This window comes from Xyrauchen texanus, chromosome 16 (assembly GCF_025860055.1).
Source record: "Xyrauchen texanus isolate HMW12.3.18 chromosome 16, RBS_HiC_50CHRs, whole genome shotgun sequence".
NCBI classification, from domain to species: domain Eukaryota; kingdom Metazoa; phylum Chordata; class Actinopteri; order Cypriniformes; family Catostomidae; genus Xyrauchen; species Xyrauchen texanus.
In genome coordinates, this window is record NC_068291.1 from 20672765 (window position 1) to 20682125 (window position 9361).

Genomic DNA, 9361 nt, shown 5'->3' on the forward strand with positions numbered 1-9361 from the left:
TGAGACTAGTTTAGTCATGCAGGCCAACATTGAGTGATTAGTAGCCATTTAAATCAGGAGACTTAAAGGATTCAAATATTTGGGATTATGATTAAAATGTTGGAATATTGGAGCAATTCAGCATTTCCACTCACTCCACCAGATTATAAGGATTTCAGCCATGGATAAATACCATACAAACATACACACACATGTGTGCAGCTGTTAATATGAGGACTCTCCATAGACATAATGCCTAGGTTACTGTTGTAACCTCCATTCCCTGATGGAGGTAACGAGACATTGTGTTGAAGAAGCAACACTAGGGGTCTCTCTTGAGAGCCTCACACATCTTTGATCATGAGAAAAGGCCAATGAGTAATTGGCAGACAGAATTTGCATGTCCCTCCCCCGGACATACGGGTACAAAGGGAGGAAATCATGCGTCTGTCCATTCAGGTTTTGCACTGAGGAGCCGAAAATGAGGTTCGGCCATAACAGTGGCTCGGTTCAGCGTCATGGCCGGGAGGACACAACAACTTGTACCCTCCATCAGGGAACGGAGGTTACAAAAGATGTGCTCTGTCTGTCGCTCACTTCAACGTTGTGTCGAAGAAGCGACACTAGGGATCCTTATTCAATCACGCCATGCGCTGAACCGTGTACGTGCGCTGCTGAAGCAGGTGTGGGCAGGCAGTTGTGTCCCAAAGTGACAGGCTGCCTCAGACTGCATGTACCCTTCCCTAACGCCCCATAAAATCGTCATAAACTTTTTAGGTTTCCGGCACCCCGAAGGGGGGAACAAAACGGCGTGCCAAGTATGGGAGTAGGCCACGTCAGCCACTTCTTTTCTCTCTCTATTTTTCTTGCATAGCTGGGGCTGTCTTAACGCTATCACATGCATCAGGGAAGGCATTCTTTTCCAGCTCCTATTTTTTTCAGGGGGAAAAGACCATGCGGAGAGCACCACCTGTCCAGGCTGGGGGGAGGTAAAGAGTGGCGAATACATCACATGGGTTTTCAGGCCACATGTGGGAATGGCACGGTGGTAGATCCAACCTGCTGAGAGGGGGGAGTTGCTACAAAAACAGTGAACGGTGGGGCAGCGGGGACTGCCCAATGGAAAATACATACAGGGGGATTCATCCACACAAGGGCACGACCTGTGGAGCACCTATTCCAGTACAGAGTAGTTTTAGTAACTGTAGTAGGTCTGGTCAGGGAATTCCTCCGCTGAATTTGCGGACCAGAGGGCTAGGGAGGAGTCATCCAGGGAGCCGAGCTAGTGGGATCTCCTGGGATAAGAGTGCATGTGATTGCCTCAGTGGAGGGGAAAGGCCCTAGGTGCAAGCGGTACAACCGGTCAGTTGTTCTGCGTTACAGAGTTCTACCGGCTCGGATCTGAGAAAACACAGGACGAGACCGACTCAACCCTAAGATTGTAAAATCTCATGAAGGTATTGGGTATTGCCCAGCCTGCTGCTCTGCATATGTCTGCTAGAGAGGTGCCGTTGGCCAGTGCCTACGAGGATGCCACACTTCTTGTTGAGTGTGCTCGAACCCACAAGGGGGTGGGCACTGCCTGGGTGTGATGGCATCAATGACCCAGTGGGAAAGCCTCTGTTTGGAGACAACGTTCCCTTTCCGCTGTTCACCAAAGCAGACAAATAGCTGCTCAGAACATTTAAGCTCTGCATGCAGTCCACATAGGTATGCAAATCATGCACCAGACACAGCAACAAAAAGGCTGGGTCTGCCTCCTCCCGGGGAAGCACTTGCAGGTTCACTACTTGGTCCCTGAAGGGGGTCACAGGAACCTTGGGCACATAGCCTGGTCGTGGAATTAGGACGACATGAGTGTCTAACGGACTGAACGCCAGGCAGGTGTTCAGAGAGCGCTTGCAGGTCCCCAACCCTCTTGATGGAAGTGAGCGCAATCAGGAGGGCCATCTTCAAGGAGAGGGCTTTGAGCTTGACTGATTCTAGCAGCTCGAAGGGGGGTCTCTGAAGGCCCGAGAGGACCACTGAGAGATCCCAGGAGGGGAACAGGCTTGGCGGAGGAGGGTTCAACATCTGGTCCCTCTAAGAAACCTGATAATGAAATCGTGCTTAAACAAGGACTTGCTGTCCACTGCTTCATGGTGGACCACGATAGCGGCTACATACACCTTCAAGGTGGAGGGGGATAGCCTCCCCTCCAGCCTCTCCTGAAGAAATGAGAGCACTGACCCGACTGCGCACCTCTGCAGGTCTTCGGACCAGGAAGAACAACAATTCGCAAACAAGCACCATTTTAGGCCGTAAAGTTGACTGGAAGAGTGAGCTCTGATTGATCGTGTCTACTACAGCTGGTAGTAGGCCACTTAGATCGTCCGCATCCCGTCCAGGGGCCAGACGTGGAGGTTCCAGAGGTCTGGGTGCGGATGCCAGAATGTGCCCCGTCCAAGAGAAAGAAGGTCCTTCCTCAGGGGAATTCACCAGGGAGTGGCTGTTGCGAGGAGCGTGAGACCCGAGAACCAAGTCCGTGTTGGCCAGTAGGGGGCAACGAGAGTGACTTGTTCCTCATCCTCCCTGACCTTGCACAGCACCTGTGCAAGTAGGCTCACTGGGGGGAATGCGTACTTGCGCAGCCCCTGGGGCAAGCTGTGTGCCAGCGCATCTGTCCCGAAGGGTAGCCTCTGTTAGGGAGTACCACAGCGGGCAATGGGAGGTCTCTTGGGAAGCGAACAGGTCTATCTGTGCTTTGCTGACCCGATCCCAAATCAGCTGGACCGCCTGGGGGTGGAGCCTCCACTCTCCGCTTAGCGTACCTTGTCGTAACAACGCGTCTGCTGCAGTGTTGAGATTTCCAGGGATGTGAGTGGTGTGCAGCGACCTGGGTAACATATGGGTGACATATGATGAGATCGTACGACGTCTTTGCGTTTTATGTACACTTCCGTCGTGTTGCTGTCTGAACGGATCGAGACATGCTTGCCCGAATCAGTGGGAGAAACCTCCGCAGGGCAAGGATTACAGCCAGCAACTCTAGGCAGAAGGAGAAAGTCGCTGATATGCGCCATAGATCAAACAGCATACCTCCATATTTCTCTGTAGAGATGAGCTGAACAGTAAGTGAATGCAGCTCACTGATCACACAACCGATCGGCTCCGAAGAAAAAATGTGAATGCAAATTCTGTCTGCCAATTACTCATTGGTCTTTTCTCAAGTTCAGAGATGCGCGAGACCCCTATTCTTTTATTCTTCGACACAATGTCGAAGTGAGCGACATACGGGGAAGGATTTTTATACTGTATGTACTATAGATTATATCCCCTAACCCTACCCCTAAACCTAACCCTAACAAAAAACTTATATTTTCAATAAAACATAATTTAGTATTTTTTTTTTAAGCAATTTTAATTATGGGCACACTAGAAATGTCCTCATAAACTGTTGTGAATACTTTAAATTTTCAGTTTAGATTTATTTTGGAATGTCGGTAATTTACATGCTATATCTTGTTACGTAACTTGTGTAGTAGGTGTTTCAAAGCATGTACGGACTTAGCGTAAGTTGCGTATCACTATGGTACGTTACCAGAGTGATCAGGCTTATGTGTTTACCATTCACGTGCAGCGCTTTTAGGTGCAGGATAAAGTTTGTGACAAAGTAAGTAAAAATTGTGAATGTATGTGGTTAATAACTCAGATTGCTTGAATGTATCACAACATGTTTAATTCTTGCTTCGTTTTTGCCATGTTGTTGATGATTAATGATCTGTATGAGTGTTATTTTATCATTTTTAATAAGAGAATTATAACCGCTAGTGCGGCTGCTCATATTTTACTGTTTACAACATTTAGTCAATTTAAGTGTAATATTTCTCTGTAAAATAATACAATCCACAGTTTTGTATTAATGATACAGTATAATGTTCATGTCTTATTTATATTTCTTTGTTCTTTTATACCACATTGTACTGTACAAAAGTTGTTGTTATTGAGGTTGTAATTTATAGAAGTATGCAGATTAACTGTATTCATTTACATTTATCCTATTTATTTCAGAAACTACCTCAGACACACATTTGATATGTGTATATGGTTAAAACTGCACAAATAAAAGGCCAAGACCTATCTGATGACTCCAACTCCCTTACCAGAGTTCTGTAGCGGTCAATATCCTTAATTACCAGTTTTCAGTGAGGCAGTCCCCAACATAAACCACATTTTTAGCATAATCTTGTAATTACCAGTTTGTAGCCTAAAAAAAGTCCTCGTAAACCACTTAACCCCACCCCTACACACACATGCATATAAGAAGTCTCAAAGCACAAGAAACATATTAAGCATGGATGAATGGTCTTTCTCAAATTGCATTTTAATGGCTCTGGGTTTTTCCTCTGTCATGTGTTATACTGTGAAACGATGTCAGCTCTGTTAACTTCAGGAGCCCGTCAGTGCCGGGAATGAGGTGCTAACAAGTGGAAATTTGAGACTCACATGCTCACATATACACAGGTGTCTGGCATAAAAAGTAAAGTCAAAGTAAAGCTTTACATAAATTGCTGTTGCTTCAAGATAGGCCCCCCCCAGTGGCCACGTGAGTGAGTCTGTTGCTTTCATATGCAAAATGCTTGGGTAGTTGACATGTCAACCACACAAACATGTAAGAAAAATATAAACAACAATGATGGTGTGAGACCATCAGTAGTCATAGAACGTCAGTAGTCATAGAACGTCTCTCGTCCAATCAAATTCGAGGACCGGAACTAACTGTTATTTATTACAGTAATATGTTTTAATATAGTAACGTGTGATTTTGTGGTTACTATGATTTTACTACAAAAAACTATGGCGATATATGTTTACAGTAGTAAAACCATGATTCATTTTTGTAAAGGAATATAGTATTAGGTTTAGGGGCAGTGGCTGGTGTCTGTGGGAAACATTAAAATGCTGTAGTTATGCCCCTATACTTTATGTTAGTTATATAATCAGGGGTGTGATAGTACCTGACTCTTTTTGGACTAGAGTGCAAATATCTAACGAAGGTTGAAGAAGGCAAAGGAGGTGATTTATTTATTTATTTCATTTTTTACACTTAGAGCAAATAGCCTCTGCATATGGCATGGCATGATGGCCCATCGCATAACGGTGAGTAAATGATGCGAGAATTTTCCTTTATGGTAAATGGTCTGCACTTATATAGCGCTTTATTAAACCTTAGAGGTTACCAAAGTGCTTTAGACTGTGTCCCAATCACCCATTCACACACACACTCATACACCAATGACACCAGAGCTGCCATGCAAGGCGCTAGCCTACCATTGGGAGCAACATGGGGATCAGTGTCTTGCCCAAGGACACTTCAGCATGTGGAGTCGTGTGGGCCGGGAATCGAACCGCCAACCCTGCAACCCTGAACTGATTAGCAGCCGGTCTTCTAATTTAAGATATGACATTTCGGTTTAAAATAAAATTATTATTTTTATACTGTTATATTAATATACTGTATAATATGATATATATATATATATATATATATATACAGTATACGTATATACAATATTCATCTAGTCATATAATATAATTTAGATAAATTATAACATGTTACAGTGTTGATATTGTAGGTCAACTACCCCGATACACACATAGACGGTGTGAATCAAGTGATTTCAAGTCACAATGAGTGACACACATCCAAGGAAATGAAAGAGGATGATGGCCATGCAATATTCCAATCACAAGAGAGACAGATTAGAGGATTTTTGAGGGATTCATTTTGTCATTCTGTTTCATTAGCTGTGATCATGCTGTGAGTTTGAAGATTCCCCTGCAATCAAAGCTCTAAGACATATTATCATCCTGCCTTTGCTATAATTACTATCTTGCTGAACACTCACCAACCACACTTCCATCACCATCGTGTGTGTGTGTGGGCAGGTTTGGGTGGTTTCAGAGGAATTACAAGGGTATTGTGATATAAATGTGGTTTATGAGGACATTTCTAGTGTCCCCATAATTCAAATCGCTTAAAAACAAACTAAACTATGTTTTTTTTTTTTATTTAAAAATGCAGACAGTTTTTTGTGAGGGTTAGGTTTAGGGGATATAACCTATAGTTCATACAGTATAAAAATCATTATGTCACAAATCATTCATTTTGAATAGTGAAAATGACAGGTAAAAGAGAACATGTTACACTTAACTGACCTAATAATTAACACACACACACACAACAATAACAACAACCGCCATTCACCACTAAGTGGTGGTGACGTCACCACAACGCTTGTGCCAGGCTATGTTCATGTGTCAAACGCCTGCTGGCAGGCGGTCACGGGACAGATCCAGCAGGTGACACGGGTCGACTAACTGAGATGACTGGCTGATGCACCACCTGTTTCCCCTACTGTGCCAACTTGCTGTGCTTTAGCCACCCGGCGCTCTGGTTGTTGTTGTGAGTGTCGCTCCTCTGCCCTCCGTTGTTGTTGGAAGGTGACTGCCTCCAACTGGCCAGTAGCGTCCTTCACAAGTCTCCTCCAAAGAGGCCGATCTTGACACCGCAGGTACCAGTCATTGGCAAGTCCACTCAGCTCCACATCCTCCTGTACCACATCACTCCATCTCTTCTCCAGCCCGTGCCGCGCCCGCTTAGCCCCCTCTATCCGGCCGAACAAAAGCTGTTTAGGCATGCGGTGGCCGGGCATGCGGGCTACATGACCCAGCCAACGCAACCTTGCCTGCCGGAGGAGCTCACTGATGGGACTTTGTCCACATCTTTCAAGGATTTGTAAGCTCCTCACACAATCCAGTCTGGTTAAACCCAGGATGGATCTTAGGCAGACCAGCCTAAATGTTTCGAACCGGCAAAGATGTTCCATTAGGGGGGTCCACGTTTCGCATGCATAGAGAAGGGAGGGAATGACCATTGCCGAGAATACCTGAAGCTTCGTGCGGAGTGACAAACCGGGTAGCTTCTACACAGCGTTACACAGCCGATGAAAAGATAATGCCGCTCGACTGATTCAGAGTGAGACCTCTGCTGTCAAACCGGAGCTGGTCATAACCACACTGCCCAGGTATACACACACACACACACACACACATATATATATATATGTTGTGTGTGTGTGTGTGTGTGTGTGAGACAGAGAGAGAGAGAGAGAGAGAGAGAGAGAGAGCGTGTGTATTTATCACTTTGTGGGAACCAAATGTCCCCATAAGGATAGTAAACCTGAAATTTTTGACCTTGTGGGGACATTTTGTCGGTCCCCATGAGGAAAACAGCTTATAAATCATACTAAATTATGTTTTTTGAAAATTTAAAAATGCAGAAAGTTTTCAGTGATGGTTAGGTTTAGGGGTAGGGTTTGGGTTAGGGGATAGAATACATAGATTGTAGAGTATAGAAATTATGTCTATGGAAAGTCCCCATAAAACATGGAAACACAACGTGTGTGTGTGTGTGTGTGTGTGTGTGTGTGTGTGTGTGTGTGTGTGTTAATTATTAGGTCAGTCACTGTGTATATATATATATATATATATATATATATATATATATACCACTGAAAGTCTTAAAACTGAATACAGAACTGAATACAACACAAGCCGACATCAAGCTTATTTTTAACCTAATTCCACTGACAGACTGCTAATAAAACTACATGGAATATTGCCATGCTCTTTTGCAGGTTCATTCAATGCAAAATTAATACAACTGAATCAACCTCCAAAGCCCAAAGTAGAGCAGTCTTTCACTACTGAAGTTCCCAAATCACTGTAAAGCTTTTAGACCAGTTAATCATTTTGGAAATATACAGGATACAGTGGAAAGCATGCACATTTGTGCAATTAATTTATCCTCAATAGTAAGTATTATACATGCAATTGGTTTTCAGTCTTTCAAAACTGATAGCCCTGCTCACATGAAGAACATTTTCTTCATACTTCATGAAGCGAAAGAAGATAATTTCTTACTATTTGTACAGACCACCATGTGTTAGTTGTAGTAGTTCTGGAGATCAGCAGTAAACAGGACAACTCATCAGTTTATCTACACAAGACTATAACACTCTTATTTTATGAATAGCCACTACAGACCTAAATGTGCACACACACACACACACACACACAATCAACTCTTTATCTCATTCAGCAACACTCATCGTCTTATGTTCAAGATATATAGCATAAATTATATTCAAACATTCTGACTTAAAGCCTGGGACATATATTTAAATAGCTTTCAAATTCTGCCATAATTTTAAATAGACTATAGTCTATTTAGTCTTTTTTTTTATTCTAATATTGAATTAGATAATTAAGTACATTATGTAGCCTACAGTGTTCATGTTGCACCTAGAACACTATATTGTAATGAATTACTATGTAATAACAAAAGAAAAGGGTAATTACAATGTAAATGTACTTCAGAAGTCATACTTGGTGCTGTCCTGTATAATAGTAAGAGTAACAGACAGTAATGTAAAGTGTGCCTCTTACCGTCGTGTGAGTGATGAGGCGAGCTATCAGCGGTCAGTCCCACTATCAAGAGCGCAAAAATGCCAAGTCCGCGTAAGAGGCACCAGTTCTCCATGCGCCGGTAGATGCTCATGATGCCCGGCTGCTTATGATGAGATCTTCATAATATATCGACACAGAAACACACACATACACAGCGCAGGATGAGAGGACGTGAGGGACTTCCTGCGATACGATTAAATCCACAGGGGTGAGAGGGGAGGTTGGTCTAAAGACTCGCGACAGAGCTGTCAAATAAACTTTTCAATGGCGATAGTGCTCAAATCTTGTGAACTACAATGCTGAGACTGTCTTATGCCACAAATGCACAAGGTAAAAGAGCAAACGAGCAGACATGAACAGACGTGGTTTGGTCTGGTGCTTTGGTAAAATGTTGTGTTTCTTTGGAAGAAACGCGCTGCTTGAATCTCCACATGTTTAATGCGCTGCTCTGCAGGGTCCTAAAGCCATAAAATTACTTCAGATGCTGAATCAGTACAACCCAATTAACATAGCTAGCCTAAACTGGAAATCATAATGTAAAATAAATACAATTATTATTTACTGACTCAAAATTATAACCATACTTTATAATAGTTATAAGTATAATTATTAGACTTGTTTTGTGTGTAAACCATTACATTCCTATGCATAACATTTCTAAAAATATATAGTAATGATAGTGGAGTCTTTCAGGTCAATGTCTTTTTATTTTTTTATTTTTTTGCACTTTGCACTTTGCATAACTATTCATGGCTTAATAATGCAATAGTTGTTGCTGTATGTTTAACTTCCTAAATAGTTAATTTGGTTTATAATAAAAACATTTAACAGGATTGTATTGTAATGCATTGTAAGTTTGTCCTGAAAGAGA

At 42.8% G+C, this 9361-nt stretch overlaps 1 protein-coding gene across 2 annotated transcripts in view; it reads right to left on the bottom strand.

Moving 5' to 3' along the window:
- The window catches only part of LOC127657362 (disintegrin and metalloproteinase domain-containing protein 12-like), a 173451-nt gene extending 164604 nt beyond the window's left edge, over positions 1 to 8847 (bottom strand). For both annotated transcript variants that reach the window (XM_052146113.1, XM_052146111.1), the window contains exon 1: positions 8470 to 8847. In XM_052146113.1, coding sequence (XP_052002073.1) covers positions 8470 to 8581 — 112 coding nt within the window. In that variant the 5' untranslated portion in view covers positions 8582 to 8847. The remainder of the gene's footprint in view (positions 1 to 8469) is intronic.
- Between the last annotated feature and the right edge of the window lie 514 nt (positions 8848 to 9361).